Source organism: Mauremys mutica, chromosome 7, assembly GCF_020497125.1.
Source record: "Mauremys mutica isolate MM-2020 ecotype Southern chromosome 7, ASM2049712v1, whole genome shotgun sequence".
In the NCBI taxonomy this organism is placed as follows: domain Eukaryota; kingdom Metazoa; phylum Chordata; order Testudines; family Geoemydidae; genus Mauremys; species Mauremys mutica.
In genome coordinates, this window is record NC_059078.1 from 16,513,899 (window position 1) to 16,537,753 (window position 23,855).

At 40.0% G+C, this 23,855-nt stretch overlaps 1 protein-coding gene across 8 annotated transcripts in view; it reads left to right on the forward strand.

Annotated features, from left to right (window-relative positions):
• GRM7 (glutamate metabotropic receptor 7) overlaps positions 1 to 23,855 on the forward strand; it is a 790,597-nt gene that overhangs the window by 597,477 nt on the left and 169,265 nt on the right. For all 8 annotated transcript variants that reach the window (XM_045025646.1, XM_045025647.1, XM_045025648.1 and 5 more), the window contains 2 exons: positions 13,790 to 13,990; positions 21,510 to 21,649. In XM_045025646.1, coding sequence (XP_044881581.1) covers positions 13,790 to 13,990; positions 21,510 to 21,649 — 341 coding nt within the window. The remainder of the gene's footprint in view (positions 1 to 13,789; positions 13,991 to 21,509; positions 21,650 to 23,855) is intronic.

The window sequence follows — 23,855 nt, forward strand, 5'->3', positions numbered from 1 at the left end:
ATAGGGCCTAAGAAAAAAATGTTTTCAGGTTCATATGTTCCACCTGGTGACTTGTCAGCAACAGTTGCCTAGCAGAGCCAATTTTCAAAGTTGTGCTGGAACCATTGTTAATTATGAGAACAAATAACCAAAATATTGTTAATGTAAAGCTCTACTAGAAATACAGGAGCTGAATCAATCATTTCAAGTAGGAAATGATAGGAAAATAAAGTATTATAAAAATTCAATTATATAAAAAATAAAATATTACGGATGACATTCTTTTGCATTTGTTTTCTTCTCTCTAAATTTCATTCTCACTTTAAATCTTTAACACAAATGTGATCATAAAGTTTTTTAATAAATTTGATGCTGATTAACGACTTTAAAATCACAGGTTTCACAGTGGTAGCTGTGTTAGTCTGTATCAGCAAAAAGAACAGGAGTACTTGTGGCAACTTAGAGACTAACAAATTTATTTGGGCATAAACTTCCGTGGGATAAAACCCACTTCATTGGATGCATGCAGTGGAAAATACAGTAGGAAGATATATATACACAGAGAACATGAAAAAATAGGTGTTGCCATACCAACTATAATGATCACAATCGCAATCATTTACACTTAAATACTGCCTTTTACTTAGATATCCAGTGTTTTACAAACAGCTCTCCTTTGAGATATGTAAACATAATCATACTAAGCTTGCCAATTTTGGTTGGATATATTGTTGGAGGTTTAATCACATTACATAATCTTTCATTAAAGATTAATCTTTAATTCCTGGAGACTCCAGGACAATCCTAGAGGGCTGGCAACCCTAAAACGTACCCTTCTAAGAAATAAGTTAACTGAATCCTGTTGGATCAAATTCATCCCTGACATAAGTCCAATGACTTCACTGTTTTCACCGGGAATTAATTTATCTGATTTGTACTTGGTTGCATGGAGAGTGGTAGAGTGGGAAATAGAATCCAGGAGTCCTGGTGTCCAGTCCCATGGTTTTAAGACTAGATTGCACTCTACCTTATTTTGTTACTGCTTCACTGTTGTCTAATGTGCCCATACGAATGACATACATCATCACGGAAATGAAAAGTCAGCTTCTCCGATAAAAGTAATGTGGATTGGTTCAGGAATAAGTGGAGTGTGTAATACCCTAGTCTGAAAGTTGACTGGCTATGTGCAACTGTTTCTAAACAAAATATTTTCTCTATAATACCCCAGTGAATAATCCTGCATTATGACTAATGACCTGTGAAATTTCATTTTAAAAAATAAATCTCTTTTAGGGTTATGTGACTTCAAATATATGTCTTAATTTCAAAAAGGACACTGCCAAGGTAGATGCATCCAAAATTTAACCAAGCTTGAAATGTCCATTTTTAATGTAAAAGTTCTCTGTGGTTATAAAATTGTTCATCTTCCTGAAACGCAAGCTGTTGCATTGCCTATTTTTCCACATTCCAGAAGTGACGTGCCAACAACAAAACCAAGTTGTAGTTTGGCTTTCTTCTATACATGTCATGCGACCATTTGTACTTATGTTACATTTTTTTTCCTATGACACAAATATAAAGCTAGTGTCGTAGGTCCAATTATAAATCACGACTCTGTTCCTTATATTTATTTTGTTGATCCTTGATGCCATTCACTAGAAACTTCTGCTTGCCCACGTTAGATTTCTGTAGTATAGCATGCTTAGTCCACTGTTCCTTGAGCATGCTGAATCTATTAACATGCCAACAATATTCATGGCTTTGGTTCTCAGTGTTACATGGGATGTTTAGACAGGAATATGAAGTGTATTGAATATGGCTCAGGCTGTAACTGATGGAAAGTATAAAAGGTCTATCTTATATCTAACCTATAACATATTACATACATGCACACATGTAACCAAGTGCAGCAGCTGGCATATTGGTGATGTATCAGCATAACTGAGAATAGAAAGTGACCTAATGGATGAAAGCTTCATGTCATCAAGGCTTTGTGCAAACTGCTCCAGCCCAGAGGCTTGAAGATTGGCTGCTGCCACTTGCACCCCCCAGAAGGAGATTTTGTGGCTTCATCCATCCCAAAGCTAGGACTTTTGGGGGGTTTCCTCTATCCTTCTCACTGAGCATGTGAGGCATGCATTAGCCCACTCCTTTACAAGTTTTGTCTGGTCACAATGCTCCCATGCAGGCCCGTCACAGGATTCAGGTGAGGCAGAGAGGTGAATTACACCAAATGGGTAAGGTAAAGCTAGATATATGGAACACTTCCACTCAGGGTTAAGGTGCTGTTATAAATTAATATAATCAAGATGATTGTATTACAGAATATTGGTAACGTTAGCAATAACATCTAGAGGACTCAGTGCTAATAACTCCAGAATGGTTGTTAACTTTATTAGTAATTTGTGAAGGCCAGTTACAGTACAGGACATTTCCTTATGATTTCAGTGGAGGAATAAGTTGTAAGGCATAGTTACAGCCTGATTCTCTTGTTACTTATACCAGTTTTCCATTCATTTTCAGTGGAGTTACCTCTCATTTACCTCAGTGTTAGTGGGAGTAGAATCAGGTTCTTAATGTCTACTATTGCATATACCCTACAGGAAAACCAGTAAAAATGGACATTAACTAGCAAATTCCACAGTATAAAAGAGATTCCTGCCCATCATTTATATAGGGCAATCATGGTGATTTCCAAATTTGTCTTCAGATATGAGGTTATCTCTATTTATTAGAGTAATGGTACCTTGGAGATTTAGTTTGATGTTGAAGGTTGCCTGCAGAACAGATTAGAGGAGAGGCTTGTTCAGTCATTACAATTAAGCCACAAATGGTTTGGGTACTGACTATCTGAGGGATTGTCTCTCTCTTTCCCTGGTTATAGTACAGCCTGAGCATACTCCTCTGGACTAGAAAGGTGGGGTCTTTGAGTAGAACTGGCATCCCCCCTTGGTCTGAAAGAGATGTTTTTGTTAATTTTGAATAGGAACTTGAAAGCATTCTCCTGGATCTTACCGAGTGGAGTGAGGATTTTGAGGTAGGGACCGAAAGGTCTTATTATTTTATGGTGACTTTAGATTGATATATAAATTCTACTATGCAGTTATGTTATGGGATATGGTGGTGTCATGCGATCTTATCCCGTGTTGATTTGTGATGGGGTGCATTCCTCACACTGGCCCTGAGAGTGAGGAATTAGGCCAGGTGAGCCCAATCAGCTAATTAAGTGCAAATGGGGGAGATGTAGGGTGAGTGGAGGGAGTTAATTAGAAGGAAGCTCACCTGTGATGGAAAAGGCGGGGCTTCTATAATGCCAGAAGGCTGGAAAAAGTGGGAGGGGACAGGCAGGGAGGAAGCCTGCAGTTTCTCCCCCTGAGGTAAGGAAGACAGAAGGGGTGATGGGAACCCCTCAGAAAAGGGCTAGAACCTCATAAGGGAAGGGTTTAACTCAGTGATGGGCAGCCCGCAGGCCATCAGGGTAATCCACTGGCGGGCTGCAAGATGGTTGTTCACATTGAAAGTCCACAGGCACGGCCACCCGCAGCCATTCCCGGACAATGGGAGCTGCAGTAAGCGGCGGCCAGCATGTCCCTGGAAGGGGAAATTACAGTGTGACCTGGCCAGAGAGCTAAGTCATGAAGCAGCCATACTGTGATTCTGTGAGCAGAACAACAGCGATGTTGGAAGACCAGAAAGAGGGTGCTGACCTCGGCAGCGCTAATCCCCCAAAGCATGAGGAAGGGGTGCCACCCAGCAGTGAGCAGAGCATCCCGTGACAGGATTATATTATAAAGTGGCTTGGTTGTCAGATCCTTAGTATTTTGAATTAATTATATTCACTCCCCAGTTTGTTAGTATGTCTAGAGCTCAGAGGGGTATTCTATTACATTTTAAACAGAGCTATAAATCATATGAGTTAGCTTCTTTGACATACAAGAAGAATTGGTCTTCAGACCCCCTGCACTGCCGATATTTATAGCTGTGTCTATATCAACTGTGGGTTACAGGAAAGTAATGTCTCTAACATTACCCTGGAGAGGATTGATGTCCTAAATATATGTACAGTACTTGATCTCAAGGGAGCAGGATAGATCAGTGTCACACTTGTCTCCTTCTTCCTGTCCTACATGTAGGTATGTATTCTTGCCAACAGAAGAGCAGAAGCAATTACACAGATTAAGGTTTCTTTGTATATAGTGTGTGTTACATAACTCTGAATGTCATTACAGAATAATATATTTGAAATACCTGACACCAGTAACAAATGCTGTTATGTCATTGTATCCTGTCTGGACTGTGCCATTTACAGATGAAGAAGGTATACAGGCAATAGGAAGAATTTTGACAGCATTCACAGAATTTATGGATATGTAGACTGTGACTATAATTTCTACCATATATGCTGGATTCACAAACATATGAGGAGTGAATATTTTGATGTCAGCATTTAGCCAGCTGCTGAAATATTGTTTACATAAATTATGGCTGCTTATTTGAGACGATAAGCATGCTGCATTTTTTAAATTAAATCACTTTTAATAATTGCTATCAGTTCTTAATAATGTTGAGTGTTCTATGACTACCCTTTGAAGGCTTGTTTAATGACTTCTTCGGAAATACAAGAAATCTGTCACAAGAGACTTCTGAATTAATATAATGAAAGTGCCATTGAAACAAGATTGATGCTTGCCCAGCATGAGAGTTGCATGCCATGAAAATTACAGTTGCTGTATTCTACATGATGCATGTCATGCCAGACTGAAGTATGTGAAGACCTGGATTAACCAAAGGTTGAATACGAAAGACCAAAAACTGAAAGAGATTTTAAGAAAGAGAAGGTGTAGAAATCATCCAGTTGGCTACTTTCTCACAGAAAACATATAATGTTGCTATATGAAGAGACAAAGGAGAATGAGCAAATGTAAACCAGTGTTCAATTTCTACATCGTCTAGAATTGCTCATACAAGAGACCTTCTTCCTCGCTGTTTTGTTTTCCATTCTTCTGTGTTCCAGTTTTGTCCTATTCAGAAGAATTGCATGAAACTGATAGGAGTATCATGTCCTTACTACTTTTCTGTAGGAATCACAATGATGTACAGCTGAGAATATAGTGGGAGGTGAGATTAAACTTTCTGTCAACACCTGCAGATAAATCTTTTGGAAGCGACTCACACTCTTGGTCCATAAATAGCTACTGTGTTTTCTCCTTCTCCTGCTGTACTTAGATATTCCTTTTCAAACCCAATGGGACAATAATGCACTCTCCTTTAACCATGTTTTGTCTTTAAATTTGAGCTGTCGGGTGTGGTGAGAGTGCAGGAAATAGAGTTGGTGCATGACCAGGAATATATCTCTAACTAGAAAAACAAACAAAAACAGCTGTGTGATAGAAACAACAATAGATTCAAGATCACAATGGGAATGGGCTTTATGTTTTGCTTCTATTTTTGCATCTTATGGCAGCATGGAGAGTTGTCGTGGCTTCTCATTTTATACCTGAAATTTGAGCCCATCTGTTGGTTCTCTATCATGTCAATCCTTACTCTTCTGAGATTCTCCAGGGACATCTTAATGCTCTCTAGCTGTGGATTCAAGAAGAGTTTCTCCCAGCAGACACACAAATGTATGATGTTGAAGCTACAGAAGAAGAAAAAATCGTTATCTGTAACACTCTAATGGCTTTTGTTTTTTCCAGGTATATTTAACAATAATAGTTGTGGGAGGCAGAGCATGTAAGTGAATTTACTTCTGGAGCCATATGTACAGCAGGATACAACATTCTGCTTAGCTACTTCAGAGGGCATGAAAGGGGAGAGCATCTGCAAGACTGATGCTGAAGATGGGGTTGGAGTGCTTGGCTATCACTTGCCCTTACCCCCAACTGACTGAGTGATTAGGATATCTTCACAGACACTGGATTTGGAAAGCAAAAAATGGGCCCAGATTACCTCTGTTACTAAAGTGTTACACTGGTTTTCCTCCATAGAAACCGAGTAAACTGCAGTAATTCAGAGGTTACTCAGGCCCGATGGTGGTTAAATGAATGAATGTTAAGGATACTTTCTGTATTATCTTTTGGCTCCATAGTGCATGTTAGTAACAAGATAAATTGCACAGAAGTTTGGTGGGTAGAACTTTTACAATACCCATGTTTAGATCTCTCTTAACAGATTTTATGCTTTTTTCTATGAGGGGCTTTTGACCTAGTTCTTGAGATCTCTACCACTTTTCTTCCCTTTCAGCTCTTATGTAAGGCTTTGTGATTAGCAACCTTTATCTGAAGAAGTCTAGTTGAGGCTTTATTCAATGGCCGTCAACAATGCTCTGTAACTGGCTATAGAATACATGAGTTATTGATATGAGGCACTCTCTCACATAATGTTTAGGGTTTCATCTTTTTCCCTAAGCCCTGTGGTTTCAAACATAATGTTTAAAAGCCACATTTTCTATGTGACATCACATAGCAACGTGACATAATTGTAGGGTCAGCCCCAGCTTTGATTATTTTGAATGCATCTTGCTTGCTAGAGTAATACAAAAACCTCCCAAAGTTTCAGAAATGCTTTTTGATATTGCATGTTCCATCAGTGTCACCTTTTTAAATGTCCTCCTTATTTAGCTCTCAGTAACTCTTTCCTGGTTTTACTATCAGTCTCTTGACTATGGCTTGAATAAGTGTTAGAGGTGGTCTTCCTCTTGGTTGCCTATGCAGCTTTCCATGTAACCTTGCCCTTCTTTCAACCAGACTCCAGCGACTTCTCAACCTTTGATTGTGCTCTTTCACGTCACTCTTAAAGTAGCCCAGCCTGACTGTAGTGATGAACTTTGGATGCCTCTTCATTACTTTGGCATATGTACATTACAGCACTCAGTATTGTACAATGGCTGATATCAACAGCAGTTCTGTCTGTTACAGAAGGGAACTGCATTTCTTCATCTTCTGTCAAAGAATTTCTGACCATTCCTAGGTAGCATGCTGTAGGAGGCTTCAATATGGAAGCAGCACCAACTTCATCTTCTCTCTTTAACTGAGGTAGCAGCCAGCATCATCCAGGGCTTTAATAGAAGCAAAGAAGGAGATTCAAGTTGGACTTCCTGTCCATATGCTTCACTCCCTTAATATCACAAAAGGGAGGAGTAACATGAGGATTGTGTATGAAATTTTAAAATGTGAAAAGCAAGTGTATCATGACAGTATGCACAATCACTACCAATATTGTACATATTTAAATTCTATTGATTTTTACTGTGCATGGAAGGTATTCACAGCAGTGAGAATAAACCCAACCTTTCTCACATGCCACCAAAAACTATTCAGAGTAATAACTTAAAATACTGCAGTAACATTATTATAAATTGTCTTCAAGTTCCCTTTTCTGAGGTGCCTTTTTCCGTGTTCCTTCAAATTTTCTTCTCTGCCTAAACTGCCAAAAATGGACCAATTGTTGTTTATTATATAGGAGATTTCTTTTTAAAGTAAAAGATGACATGGTAGTTTGTTGTATACGGAGTCCTCAGATATTAATAGAGAGTTTATTATATAGCCACCTACAGCTGCTGGCTATAACTTTGTGAGCTGATAGTTAAAATGATAATTTTGCTCCATTTAGAAAAATCTGACAGGTTCATACGAGGACTCCCTTTTTCCTTTGCTGCTGCCCAGGGCTTACTGTTGTGTTCTAGAAGTGCTCTCCATGTTCAAAGATTGACTGCTTGAGAATTGTTTTATAGTCATATGGTAGCAATTTTAACATGGTGGTATAATTTACTTTTAAGTAAATGAATGATTTTATGTAATAAATTCAGTGTGATTCATTAAACTTGAATTCCCAAATGTCCATTTATCAGAATATAGTGTGATGAAGCATGAAGTGAAAAAGAGATAGCTGGTTGGCCATCTGGGCTCTCAACCGCTCAGAGTCAGGGGATGGACTTCCCTTCCCATCCTGGCTAGGGAAACTTTCTATGAAACTCCTTAGCTTCTGGCTGAGAGAGCTGCATGAGGAGTAGTCATTTGAAAACAGTCTGGGCCTGCTGGAGTTGTTATTCCTTGTTGTTTTGGTATTTTCTTTTGTTGTTGTTTTTGAAAAAAAATAAACCTGGGCATTATTTTTGTAAAACACTTCTGAACTGAGTCTTGCTGCTTATTGGGCAACCTTGCTGCTGCGTTGTGCCACGTAGTGCTTATTCAAGTTGCGTTCCTATCTGCACACTAATGCCCAGAAACCTCTTCTAGCTTGCACCTGTTTGAGCGGTACAGGTATCTGAGTTCTGAAAACCAAACAAAAGTTTTGTGTACGCTGTTATGATCACTGAGTTATTTTCTAAGTTGTGCTTTGTTACCAACAATTTGTGCAGTGTTTTGTGCAATAATTTCCATCTCTTGCTTGAGAATTACTTAAAAGGTCCATGCCACTCAACTCTTACAGTGTATATATAGTTTTAGATGAATTTACCATAAAATTGTATTAAAAGCAATTTTTAGACTATGTATATATATGAAGAATTCATTGTTCTGCAGAGGCTTCTGTCAATTTAAAATAGGTATGAAATAGAAAGTTTATTCCAAAGATATGTCAATTTTCTTTGAGTGGATTTTTAAGTATTCTTTTATAAATAAGTAATTATTGTGATTGCATGTGCGAGTCCAGAAATTACACATGCAAATTGTATGCATACATTTTTGCATGCACAAGTTGCATATGCAAAGCTGTACAGATCTGGGGTTTATAGGACGCATATGTGTTGGGTATATAGTATATAGATAGGAAATGGTTATTTTGATCTATAAATAACCATATGATCACTGCAAGTTCTTCTCAGGTTTTCAGCTCTTTATTTGCCTTCATATTCATGCATGCAACTGCGTTTTATGGATTTTTGCTCAGTCTCCTTCCACAGATAATTTTGCTAGTAAAGGTTTTCTTCCCCCTTCTGTGTTTCCACACATATGCTTCTAGCATTTAATATGTTTAATCAGTATTGTTTGTGTTCAGAGTTTCAATTCCAAGATCACTTCCCTTGGCTTGCCTTTCTGTTGCATTACTAATTTGGTTATGTAGCTCAGCTCAGCTAAGGCCACTTAAAAGCATTTTCCTTGTCAGTGTCTGGAAATGTAATCTGGTCTGTAATCAATGAGAGGAGAGTGGAATGATAAAAAAGGACAGTAGGTAAATCTTCAAAACCTGGAACCTATTTCACCTTGTTGAATTATTTGCAAGGAACTGCACGTTGCTAGTCTAGATTTGAATTATAATTGAGCTTTACACCAGAGAATATCTTAATCATAATGTGTAGGTTGGCAGAACAGAGCTTTGCAGTTTGATACTTTGCAGTTTGGCAGCCTGTATGGGGGAGGGAAATTGCACAAATGTTGAAAATGTATGTGGAGGAATTTTTTTTATTTGCTGGTCTCAGGTACAACTGAGTGAATGATTCACTGCAAATAATTTCCGGAACATATTTAGACTCTCATTCTGGTAATGGAATACCCATAGGAAGACAGTGATCTCCTTGGCGGTCCTCATTATACAACATTTACTCAATTATGTTTTATTGTTACACTGTGGATTGATTGTAAGCAGTTTGTGTGTTTGGTTCAAGTTGGGTTGATCATATGTTAAATCTTTGTGTTTCCCCCACAAAAATAGGCAGCATTCAGTGCAGAAATTATCTAAAAAAAACTTAGGAGATTTTGCCTACAACCCCTGTGCCCAAAGTTAACTATTATTAATCCTGTTTTTTTACAGTGGTGCCTACAAACCAACCAAAACCAAGGCCATACTCTGCTAGGTACCATACAAACAGAGAGAAAGGAGACAGTGATTGACCTGAAGCCCTTACAATCTAAATAGACAAGACGGAGACAGGACAGGGGAAAAGGATAGAAAATATAAGCAGAATTCACTGCACATAATTTATAGGATGTATTTAGACTCCATTTGTGCTACTGTGGGCCTGATCGTCAGGTGCAGTGAGTTTATTCTAGGTGCGGCTGAGCAGAGTGTAAGACCTGGTCTACACTGGGGGGGGTTCGAACTAAGGTACGCAAGTTCAGCTATGCGAATAGCGTAGCTGAACTCGAAGTACCTTAGTTCGAAGTACTTACCCGTCCTCACGGTGCGGGATCGAAGTCCGCGGCTCCCCCGTCGACTCCGCCACCGCCGTTCGCGGTGGTGGAGTTCCGGAGTCGACGGGAGCGCGTTCGGAGTTCGATATATCGCGTCTAGATGAGACGCGATATATCGAACTCCGAGAAGTCGATCACTACCCGTCGATCTGGGCGGGTAGTATGGACGTACCCTGAGGTTAAAAAAGGCCCTAATACTCGGTTCTGTACCCTGATATTGGGTTGACTAGGGACCTCAATGGCTCTGAGTAATTGAGAGCACCCCGGGAGGTGACATCTTTTGGGAAATCTTTGGTTGATCTTTTAGGGCAGCTTTCTGTTGGCTTTGTGCTTTCTCAGTCCAAGGCTGAGAATCTGGCCATGTGAGTGGGAGTGAGAAGCAATTCATTAACCCAATCAAGTTCTTACCACAATCCAAGGTGGAATTCTGCCATGTTTGTTTGTTTGATTGATTGATTGATTGATTATTATCAGGAAAAACAAAACAAAACCTTTTCTGCAGCAGAAATGGTGAATTTTGTCCTCTGCCACATTCATGTGTTTTCCAAAAACTCACTAACAGTGTGACTTTTCACATCCCCAGTCTAAAAGTGGAAATTGATATGAGCTAGAGCTTGTAATTCTGTCAGTACCATTCAAATTAAGGATGATAGCAAAAATAATTTCTTCTCCTAAATCTCCATCCTAAATGATTAAAGATCACTGAGATGTTTGTGAGGACTTGTTCGGGGCTGGGGGTGGGGTCTTTAAAAGCCTGCATATTTATTCTTCCATATTGCCACTGCGAGTCAGTTCCTCGTTAGACCCAGATACCACAACCAAGTCCATATAGAGCTCCACTAATTTCAGTGGGACTCTACATAAGTACCATGGGTCTGACTGCACATAGCTCATCGTAAGACTGGGATCTTTGTAACTACAGAAGGATCCTCAAGCTGAGGTTGGAAGAAGGTGTCATATAGTAAGTAATTGAACAAGTGGACTGTGATATTATAGCTGTTCAAAAAGTAATATTTTGCAGTGCCATACCATTATGTCATCAAAGTATCCCGGAACACTTAACAACCAGTAATTACATTTTTCAAAACCCTGGTGAGACTGATAAGTATAACAACACTTATTACAGCTGGACAAATTGAATCATGTGAGTGTTTCTTGCCAAAGGTAAAACAACAAGAGAGTGGAAGACTTGGGGAATAAAACTGAGGAGTCCTGGCTCCTACTATTGTACTTTTGTTTACCCCTCAGACATCATTGTCCCATATTTATTACTGGCAGATGTTGTCACAGTTCAGAACAACTGCACTTGAATTCCCCCTCTGTAGTCCAGCCAGGGTGCCTACTCACAGGCTTCTAGCTCCCTGGCTGTAACCTCTCTTGGGTGGAGACATACATCTCTCTCCCTCATGTCCAGGGTATTTTCAGGATGCACAGTTCCCTTATTATACTCTGAATTCACCAGCAAAAGTCTGCCTACGTAAACCCACATGTCTTTCTCCTGAGAGATGGTAAATGATGCAATTGTCACAATGATAAGTTACCACACAACACTTCCTGTGCAATCCTGTTTTATTCTTGGAGTATAAGCATTACGGAGAAAACATAGTAAAAATAATAGAAGAACCTACACAAAAGCAAATAACCTTACCAGAACTCACCCCACTTGCTCCATCATGTTCTCTGGCAGGTGACTCCTTCAAAAGAGGTCTCTTGTGTTGTCACAAGTTCATAACAGCGTTAGCTTGGAACTAGTATGCAGTCTTATGGGGCCTCAGTAAGCCAAGTCCTTCCAACCCTTCCCTAAGGATTGGGGCCCTCCATGGACCCAGAGGTGTCTGTTTGATGGATCAGGAAGACAGCCCTAAGCTTGTTTAAAACCAGACTGTTTATCAAAAAAATTGTCTTTTGTCTGTTGGTCCCTGGAAAATCCAGACTGGGTCTTTGAACTCTCCTCCTGTAACAGGTGATCAGTATCTGCTATATTGTTGAACACTCTCTTCTGAAGTTCACATTATCTCCCAAAGATTGTATTAATCCTTCTTCCTACTAAGAAAGTTCCCACAAAAGTATACATGTTTATACTTTCAATACAATGGACCCCAGAGATATTAAATTCAGTAAGGTATATTAACTGAATTCGTAAGGTTTTCCCATATCTGTCACAAATGTGTCCAGCTGTGTACACTTTTGTACATGAGGAATGCTGACTCTCTCTCTCTCTCAAACACACACATTTTATATGTGGATGGATGGATGGATGGATGGATAGATAAAGGTATATAGATATAGTTTAGGGACAGGTAGGTAATATTCCCTGAATAAAGTATACAAGAAATGTCATAAATACACCTCTACCCCAATATAATGTGACCCGATATAACACGAATTTGGATATAATGCGGTAAAGCAGTGCTCCGGGGAGACAGGGCTGCGCACTTCGGTGGATCAAAGCAAGTTTGATATAACGTGGATTCACCTATAACGCAGTAAGATTTTTTGGCTCCTGAGGACAGCGTTATATCGAGGTAGAGGTGTATTATTCAAATATTATATTGGATTAATATTTTTTGACTAGCCCTAGTTTTGTTTCTTTACTTTTTGACTTAAACTATGATTTTTAAAAAAAAAAAATCCAATAAATAACTATTTTTGTAGTCCCATTGTCAGTCACATTATTTGTTTATCACAATTTGCTGTGACATAAAGGAACAATGGCTAAGGCACTATACTCGTATCAGACTATTGGGTTCAATTTCAGGCTCTACTACGGAGTTCCTGTGTGACCTTGGGAAAATCATTTAATCTCTCTGTGCCTGTGTTCCCTACCTGTAAAATGGGGATAATATTTAGAGTGTAAGTTCTTTGGTGCAGGATGTGTGCAGCACCTAACACAATGGGACCCTAATTCCATTGCTAACGTAATACAAATAAGAAATAATAAAACATTTAAAATAATTATTCTTGAAGCATCACTGCTTATTTCCTTGTTGGTATTTGGTGACAGCACTAATTCATTTGACTGTATACGTTTGGAATCTTTAAGCTAAGGTTCTGCATTTTGATGGCAATCGATGGATTTTGAAGGACTCATTAATTCCTACAGGAAGAGAAGAGAAGTGCATAGTAAATGCATGCATACTGTGCTGCTTCAGGTTGGCATTTACAGTAGGCATGTTAACTGAATTCTCCTGAGCTTCCTTTAGTTTGATTCTTTTCATTCTTTATCTGGCTATGTCTTTCAATGAGAGACTGGTATATGAAAGGCAGAATGTAATATCAGACTTTAAAATACCATCACTGCATTGTTTTAATGTGCTTTCTTCATTCAAAGACTCCAACGTTTTCAGCATATAGAGTCCAGCCTCTCTCTCTCTCTATCTGAGATGGATCCCTGTTGATTGTACTGCCATGTCTCTGGTTAGAACCTGATTTGCCATTGTGAATTCTTTGTCTATAAATTGAATGGTCACAGTGTCAAGGGTTGAAGATTTTTTTTTTTCATTTAAAAATGCAATAAAAAAATGAAATAACCACATTCTTCAAAATTCTGCCCTGGCTAACCACCTTCATTTCTTTAATGCTGCATGAAGTGGATTGACTTGTATTCAGCACCCAGAGAATTCTGTTCCTCACCATCCTTCTCTTTGTGTGTGTGCGTGTGTGTTTGTTTTTATGTGCAGGGCAGGAGAGAATTGGAAAAGATTCCCATTATGAACAAGAGGGGAAAGTTCAGTTTGTGATTGATGCTGTGTATGCCATGGCTCATGCCCTCCATCATATGAACAAGGATCTTTGTGCTGATTACCCTGGGATCTGTCCGGAGATGGAACAAGCAGGAGGCAAGAAATTGCTGAAGTATATACGCAATGTTAACTTTAATGGTGAGTCCAAAGCAATGTGTATCCAAAGCATTTCAGAGAACATAAGATTTTTAAATTTAATTAGTCAATCAATTATTTATTATTTCACTGGATTTCTTAGCAAATGGAGTGGCCATCATTTATATAGTTCATGTTTAGCATTCATTTGATTGTGTACTGCTTTCCTTGAAGCAGTGAGTTTTATATATATGATTATATTTCTGATGTGCAGTACTCCAGCTAGTCAAGTCCTTAGCTTCTATTGTGCAAAAGGTACTAAATTGTGCAGCCATTTTATGATGGCTGCACTTGGAAATTAGGATGAAACCACTGAAGTCTGGTAATAACCTCAAAATTTGCTCTCATCAGCAAAAGTGGGTGATAGGCAAAAAAAAATATATATATATATATATATATATCCCATCTGTCTGATTTATATAATGCTTAATTTGGACCTCACGGCTTAAAAAAGAAACCCACAGCAACTATGGGCAATGCATAGTTTTTTAGCATCATCCAAACCATATCCTTTGATGTGTATCATTTCCACCTACCTGGGGCAAAAAAATAAAGGTAATTATTTGTCACACAGGACTCAGCCTGTCTGTCAATTTCACTAGGACAACGGTTTAGAGTGTAAGGGACAGATTCATTTTCAGGTTTCAAACCAAGTGATTTAGACCTGCTAAGCAGAAAGTCCCCTGTGGTGAAGGTTGTTGCCACTTCCATTCCTCTAGAAGGCTTATAGTGAGAATACAGCACAAAAGACAAAGGTGGATGTGGACAAGCTAAAGTTTGTTTGATCCAGTATATCATCTCAGGTGCCTATGATTCATCCTCCAAATAAAGGTGCTCCCGCTGATCCCAATAAGGACATTAGCAACCCTAACACCAGCCCTTCCTTGAGGTACAGGATAGCCTTTCATATATACTTCCCTGTGCCAGCGTCTATGAATCTGGCCTAAATACTATAGCAGGATTTCCCAACCTCTGAAAATTTTGTTTAAAGGTTATTTGCTTCATTAACATACATGAGGAGATTCCTGTGAGCCCACCCCCAGTGCCAGGGCAATTGAACAGTCACAGAAGTTAGCTTGTAATACTAACATTTTTTCCTCCTTATAAACTTTGGTAATACATGTAGCAGGAGTTTTTTAAACTGTCTGCCTCAGCACTCTGCAAGAGGGAGACCCAGACTTACATTTTAAAACCTGTTAGCCTAAAGTTAGACATCTAAATCCATATTTAGGCCTAGATGAGGGCTCATGTTCAAAAGCGGTGAATGGGAGTCATGCAACTCTTAGTGAAGCCAAAGATGCTCAGCACTTCTGAAAATCAGTTTTGTGACCCTACTGGGACTATTAACAAACTGAAAGTTTGGCATAAGCTAAAGTGCTTTGCTGAATCAAGGTTTTATTTAGGTGCCTGCCTATGGGTAGAAGTGTATAACTTCGGGTTCATAAGGCTTGAAAACGTTGGCCACCTTCTCTGCTCCTAGGAATTTACAATCTAATAACTAGAGCGCGAGAAAAAAGAAAAGACCCAGATGAAGAAGATAAATCTTGCACTTCATGGTCTAACTTCATCACTGTAAGAGTCAGGAAGGATTTTTTTCCTCCAAGTAAAGCATTGCATAACTGGCATAGAGTATCAAATGAGATGCAGGAGATATTTTTCCCTCTTCTTTGGATTACGTGGTGCTAGCTACTGCCAGAAGCCAAATACTGCTGGACTAATAAAAAGAGCAGATAGTATTATTTTTTGCTTTGTAACATTCTGTGTTCTTTTTCCAGAAATAGGATTTTCCGTATCTTCCTATTTTCAGAGAAATATGGTATTCGTGTAAATTTTACTAATTTGGCCATCCTAGAATCCTGTAGCAGATCATTTATCTCTCTCTCCTCCAGAGGCCTCAAGGAGGCATTTGGAAAGTAGCGCAGTTCAATGGTCATCCTATCATTTTAAGAGAGCTGAGGGAATAATTGACTTAGTAGATTTTGCCTGGATTTCAGTTTTCTCAAGTATATTCATTATTTCAATTTATTCACCCATTTTTTTTGCAAGATTTTTTTCTTTAGTTGTGGTTTGTCACATAAACCATATGGTATTTTTTTTATACAACTCATAAACAGCATGGAGGCTTCAAGAAGGTAGCAGAACTTAAAATAATAATTTTAAACTATTTGTTCTCTTGGCCATTTAAGGCTGGCCCTAGATAATGTTCCTGGAAACATTAGGTGTCTTTAAGATGTATTATTCATGTGCAGAGTTTACTTTCTCTTGGCCCATTCACATGAAATAATTGCATACATGTTTGTACACATAGCAGCAAAGGGTGCAGTCACATCCGAGGCTCATTGCCAAGGCTCTGGAGAGATGTTCTTGGAGCACTGTTCCCTTTCTATTTCATGCCCCCGTCTATTATAAAATATACCAGGTTTAATGTTCTATTACTGTAGTCACAATAAATGTGTGTGCTTTCATAGTTGTGAAGGGATAGGGCCAGTTGTTTGTCTGGCTTGTCTAACTCTGTGCTAGGCCTTTTGCAGAAGGGCTATTGGGAACCCTGTCTCCCTGCTGAGTCAAGCAGTGTCCTATCCTATGTAAAGTATACCCCTTCCCAAACGAACACCTGCTGGTATGAGCTTAACATTTCTTCTTGCATCCGTGAGAGTGAAACTCAATTGCCCAACACTACAGGAACATAAGTGTAGAGTGAATACACAGGATTTTTGTTGACATATTTTCTCCTCTCTGCTTTGGGATATCACATCAGAGGTGAATGTCTTACGCACTACTATAATTCACTAAAAATATAGGGCCAGACTGTGACAAGTGCACAGGGGTGGGGGATGGGAAAGGCAGAGCATGAGGACACTATTTCCTGATGGCATGGTACTTTCCAAGCCCTTGTTGTTGCTACAGTCCTTGCACTTGGAGAGCACCAAGAGCAATCCCTTGGTATGCTTCTGATGGTGCATGCCATCCCAAATTGGATCTGGAAAAAGCAGAGTCCTTGGCCTAATTGTGTTGCGAACTGTATTGTTCTCCTACATACTGAGCCACTCAGCTGAGTGCCCCCTTTCGGTGTAGCCTCCAGGGAGGGAAGGACAGCTACACACTGCTTCTGGGAGGGCCGGTGGCTGAATGTCACCATTTGACATATACATCATTAAACTTCTGCTCTCTCATTCTTGTTACAAGACTTCTAATGAGAACAGAGAATGGCACAACATGAATCCTTTCTCCTGACAGTGTGAAAGAAAAAAAATGTGTATCCCATCCTCATGCATTTTAAGCCTATGATCTTGTGATCCAATCCTATTTAGGTATGCAAACAGATCTCCTTGTAACTACGCAGCTGAAATCCTCTTGCCTGTGCATGCTTCAGGGATTTTTTTTCCCCCTTACAAAGACCATGACATTCATAAAGAAATCGCTCAAGCGATATTTTAATGAATAGACTGTGGATTTGTAGTAGGAGCTCAGTATGAATTCCAATGTTGTCTCACAGTGTTGAGAATAATTTTTTAAAAAGTCCAGATGCAGTAAGATTCTGAATATTAAACTCATGATGCAAAGTGTCTGTGTTCCCCCTCCCCTCCAAAATGACCTGAAAAATGATGGATTATTTTTATATGAACCACAGCTGCTCCTCAGAACTGCAGTGGCTGTGAGTCATAAAAAGACATCTTAGCTTGTCACACTTAACAAGACTCTGACCCTTCTCCTATTGCACTTTTCTTCATGATGAGTTTTTTGTGGTGATTAAGAGACACAAATCCTGCAAAATCCAATAAATTGTGTCTTTGCAGTGAGATTTTTCATGTGAAAGGGGCATCGTGTACTGAATTTAGTGTGTGTGTTACTTGTTCGTTGGGAGCAGATGGATTAATATTTTATAACACCACTGAATGTGCAGGCAGCACCAGGGAAGAGCATGTTACTCGGTTTCCAAGTTGCCTGATGGGACGGTGGAGTCTTACAATTCTTAATGAAAGAAAAAAAAAAGATGTATGTCAGCCTGTATCCTCAAGAAAATCTTCCCCCTCCCTGTTATAAGAAGAAAAATTAAAATAATAAATAGCACCAGTTATGAAAATAATATGCTTCCGCCTGCAGGTTTCCTAGTACCACTTCTCATTGTTTCTTATAGTCTGAATAAATAAACAGAGCACAGAATAAAATACTGTAGTAACTTTAAAACAGGCACATGAAAGAGTTAGACCCTTGCAATCCAATGGTGGGCACTGAGCGCCAAAATGTGCTGTCAGACCCACACTGGGATCAAAGACAGGCAACTCAGAAATCATCTGCTTGAATTATACCCTGAGATGATTACAGCTATGTGCCATTCCTTACTCTGAATAGCTTCCCCCACTTTTCACTTCCTTTTGGTGTGTGGGTAGATTTCCAGATGAAGTAAATTTAAACTCATGAAAGAGGACAAACCTGAAAAAGTAGCAAATATCAATTATGCCGCTAATTATTACTATAAATACATACTAATGGTGAATACATATTAATATAGAATCACATTTAAAATTATTTTGCTGTACTTAACTTAGAATATAACACATGATGATTCTAGAGAGAGAACCACACTGGGTAGGGTGGGTGAGCTGCATAGATGATGTCTGGAAGAATTATGCATTTAGAGGCCAGGAGTAGGCATCCAGCACCAGATTAAGAAAAGCACTTGAGCACATGCTTAATGTTAATCACATACTCAAGAGATTTCTTGAACAGCGGGGCTTTCATGAATCAGGGAGCAGGCTAACCAGCAGCAGTAACTACTCCTGTGGAGCAGCAGTGATATTTAAGAACTGCATTAAAAAGCTTCATGAAGGAAGCCGTTTTCAGTGCACAACAAGAAGTTGTATTGATCCTACAAAACCCACCAATAACGCTGCATATTCTTGAACACTAGCTACTGGCACTTTACCCAGTTAACTATTTACACATACACAGGCATGTCTCTCTTATAGTTCATTCTGGTGACAATATACATTGTCATTAGGAAAGCTTGCCAGGCCCTGACTGTTGCACAGGGCCACACCCCTGCAGGGCATTGAACACTGTCAGCAACGTTAATGGTCCACCATCACTACTAGCAAGTGCAAGCAGCCAAACTATCAACTTATGTTTAACAGCCCAGGAGTGAAAAGGGGCTCCCTACCCTCTTGCTCCCCAACACAGTCTCCCTCCAGCAGCTGTCATTTGGTCTTTTTTCATTTATAGATTCCACTTAAAAACTAGATAACACACTAATCTGCAGATATGACGCTACAGAGCTTTGTTATTTCATAGGGCAACTTTTAACCTAGACTCTGTTGATACACACCAAGTTTATTCTGCATCTGATTAAAAGGAGAAAAAAACCTATAGTTTTATGCATGCAGACGTATGTATGTGAGTTAATACCCTATCTGCATTACTGCCCAATTTATAGAATAGATCCTCAGGTGGTGAAAATTTACATCTGGTGAAGATCTGACCCCTATTGTGTAAAAATACCCATTTTTTGTGTCAGTGTCATTTATTTGGGATGTAAAGATATACCCACAAATATTGATGGTGCATTATGGGGGGGCAGATTGGGCTCTTATGCTCTGAATTGTATTATTTTATGTTAGTTGCAACAACATGTAGCTTGGCTAATCATATAAATGCTTTAAAAAGTCATGATTAGCTAAATCCCATTTACTATTTTTGCTGACTTTGAGAAGGAATTTATGAATTATCACCCTTATGCACCTAAAAAATGTTTTCCCACCATAAACGTATTCCAGCTGCATGAATCCGATATACAACAGTTACATATCTGCTTAGTACCCATAAGGAGTCAGAGACAGGAGATTTCTGTGGAAGATTTTCTGTACCAGTCTTTGAACTTACTCAGTGTCTGATCTCAGAGAGGCTGCAGTATAGACAAGAAATAATTTACTAGGGTTAGAATTTGGAAACTATGCTAATTCACTCCTTCAAACCTTCTTTCACTCAGTGAAGAATACGAATCATGAGGAAAACCATAAACGTAAAGTTCAGTGTTACAACTGAAGAGATTTTTCATACCGCTCCCCAAGCAATGTGGTAGGAGAAAGTTTTGAGTATAGATATACTAATGATCTTCTGTCTTGACACAATATTGCTTTGTCACAGAAACCTATTTTAATACATCTTGAAACTCATGTGGTCCTGGACGTTTTCAATTAGATCTATCTGAAAATACTAAATTTCTTTGAAGTCTCATTTAAGAAGTAGCCATACAGCCCTATAGTGTTAACTGAGCTGCAAATTTTCTGGTTGGGATTCTTTTCGCAACAGCAACTCTAACATAATAATTAGCTATCATAATTCAATGCCTGTCTGTCATATAAGGTATGCCCCCTTATTCTTACCTGTCTTGTTTGGATGCACTAAGAGGATTAGGTGCTGGAGACCCCCGCCTCCTACAAAGCTCCTGGATAGGTGAAGGTCAGGATAGGCACATATTACAAAGCTCAGGGGCAGGGATGCTGGAACAGTCTGTATAGTGGGGGTGTTGAGAGCCATTGAACCAAACTGTAAACCCTGTGTATGAAGGAAGCCATTTCAAGCCAGGGATTGTGGCAGCACCCCTAGTTCCAGCACCTATGCCCAGTGGAAGGCTACACTAATACCCAGTTCTGGTCCACAGCCCCAAAAGGATTGTTGCCATGAGCTGGCTTGGGGTGTGTGGCCAGACCCATGGATATTCTGCATGTATGATGCACTAGGGGCATGCGCTCAGCTACTTTAGCAGCTTGAAGCATTATTGAGTGTGTTGCACTCGGGGCCCTGACCCATCCAAGCAACGTTGTTCTGAGATCCTTAGCTCTGCTGCTATCACTTGCCTCTCTCACATCACTCTACCTAGATGCTTCACAAGAATCAGTCCAGAATCTGGCCCCTATTGTTCATGACTAAGCTACTTTTCGGCAGATATCAGCGTCCTAGGGTCTAAACAAAGCAGCGTACAAGGAGGGATTAGGAATAGTTTTCCTATAATGTCCTCTGTTCTGTTCCATCTCAGTTGCATGCTGATTACTGGAATAAGAACAAATTATGGAGGAGGGAGCTATTTCTGGATGCCAGTCAAGATTCACTAAACCTGGGCTGTGTTCTGATGGCAGTATCTCTCAGAAGCAGATGGAACATTTTCTGGGGGAAAAAAAATCATTTAGAGGCTCCATTCACAGGACTGATGTTCACTAAAGAACTCCCTTGGGGGAGCGGGGCAGAGGCGGGGAGGGAAGCCCATGTGATATTTCATGATATGAAGCAAGACTCATGTAGCTTTACTTTACTTTTACTTTTCACCTAGTGGGTATGAGTCATGATAATTAATCACAGAAAGAGGGATAGGATTATGGCACTATGTCCTAAAGCGTCCGTTTAAACTGCTGTGATGATGGATGGCCTCTGCCTGAGCTGTGATGCCAGTCTAAAGCTTTTAGCCATGACAAAATAAATAAAACAAGCATTGTAAAGCTTTGGCTGTTTTTGCTTCCTTCCTCAGGCAGTGCTGGCACTCCAGTGATGTTTAATAAAAACGGTGATGCACCGGGGCGCTATGACATCTTTCAGTATCACACAACAAACACCACCACTCCAGGCTACCACCTGATTGGCCAGTGGACCGATGACTTGCAGCTCAACGTGAGTCCAATTTACTCTTCACTTGCTCACTTTTATCAGCATATAGTTATTAGGTCGACTTTCTTCACCAAGAAGGAGCTAGTGTAGGCAGGGGCGGCTCTAGGTATTTTGCCGCCCCAAGCAGGGCAGGCAGGCTGCCTTCGGCGGCTTGCCTGTGGGAGGTCCCCGATCCCGTGGATTCGGCGGCAGCCTGCAGGAGGTCCGCCGAAGCCGTGGGACCAGCGGACCCTCCGCAGGCATGCCGCCGAAGGCAGCCTGCCCTCGCGGCGACCGGCAGACTGTCCCCGGTGGCTTGCCGCCCCAGGCACACGCTTGGCATGCTGGTGCCTGGAGCCGCCCCTGAGCGTAGGGAACAGTAATTAATGTTTTTGTACAATATCTTCCTTTGTTCTATATGCAGTTTGTTCTCACCTAGTGCCCTATCTGTACTGATTTATACTGAGTTCTGATGACCTTGCCGTTTTTTATTGTTGTTTATTTATTTTTTGCTCATCAGAGCTCTCTAGCCACTAACTGGGACAGTGGCTTTTTCTCTGTAATGCATAGCTGCTTGAAACCTTTGGGATTTCATCTTTAAAATTGCAAATTGCTCCAAGTGTCTCCAGCTTGGTGCAAAAGAAATGGATTGGGGGGGGGGATTTTTTCCGAGTGGCTCTCCTTTCCCAGGGGTTGTTTCTATGCACTTAGCAGTGAGGCAGCCCCTACATGTGCGGCAGTCCTTTCATAATGAAGTCTAGCTGAAAGGTAAGGCAATCAAATGTCTCCCAGTTATTCTTGACGTTGCCCATGTGAAAGAATGAATATGATTGTTATTTCCTCCGGAAAAGGCAGACTTTGTTCATCTGTGGCATCTGAGTCTTTTCTTTTTTAATACATTTTTCATTACAAACTAAAGTCCAGCACAAAAACACACAAAGAAAAAGAATACCTGCCCCTTGGTCTGTAGAATAGGACTAGCATGTGTCTACCTCAGAGGGGAGTTGTGAGGGTGAAGTCTGTTGTTGATTGTATGGCTCTCAGATCCTATGACATTTACACTCCTAGACAGGTGGAAATATTATAATTTGTAAATGTAACTTAATTTAGTACATTTTCTCCTCACTTTAATTAATGTAGTCCGTGTCTTAACCAAGTAACACCAGTAATTAATGTGGGGAACCAAGAGTCACTCTTTGAACAATATTGGGCTTCCTCTTAAATTCCATACTCATTAAGGGATGTGACGTGTTTTGTCAGCATTATTCAAGCTGCTGTGTTTAATTTAAAGCACACTGTCTTGTTAACTTGCAATTTACAATTCTTTTCTACCAAAATATCAATATTTTATTATCTAAATACTACTCATCCTGACCTAATATCATTGAAATCAGAAATTTATGGCGCCTTTGTCGTTCTGAAGCAATTGGGTTCAGAGTTTCCATACAAAGCACTTTCCCTCCTGCTCTGGGCTTGGCTAGGTTGTGTTACAGGTCTGTTGCACCTTACGCACATTTAACATGCGCGATTTTAGCTTTACGTGGTTGGCAAAAACAAAAACAAAAAAAAGAGAAAAATAACTATTTTAATACTGTACCTGTAGTGCAGGCGATTCCGCCCGCCATTCAACTCAATGTAATTTTGACTCTGCGGTTTTCGCTTTACGCGCTAACCGCGGAATGGAACCCCCGCGTAAGATGAGACTCCTCAGTGGGTGAAGTTACTACAGCAACTTCCATTCTATCTGCCTGTGTGTTCCACAGGCCAAATGCCTCCAGGAATTACCATTGGTTTGCTAGTCCTCTGTGGAACATTTCAAGAACAAGGTAACTTTTGCAGCTTCAAAAGTAGCTAGGAATTCTCTAGCCAAGGGGACCAGACTACTGGCTGTTATTAAATAGGTCCCAAGAGAAACTGCCAAATTCTGTAGTTCGCCTTGTAGGTTTATTTCTCTGGATGACTCCCTGGATGTATCTGTTTCTCGATTTAGATCAGTCTTGCAAACTTCTTCCCACCAACGTGCAAAAGGGGAAAACGTAAGAAGGATGGTCCAGTGAAAGGTGGCGAGCCTTGAACTCAGGAGACCCAGATTCAATTCCCTACTCTGCCACAGACTTCCTGTGTGACCTTGGCAAACTGTGTCCCAGTTTCCCATCTGTAAAATTGGGAGAATGGTACTTCGCTACTTCACATGGCTGTTGTATGGTACATGAGGCACTCAGACATTACA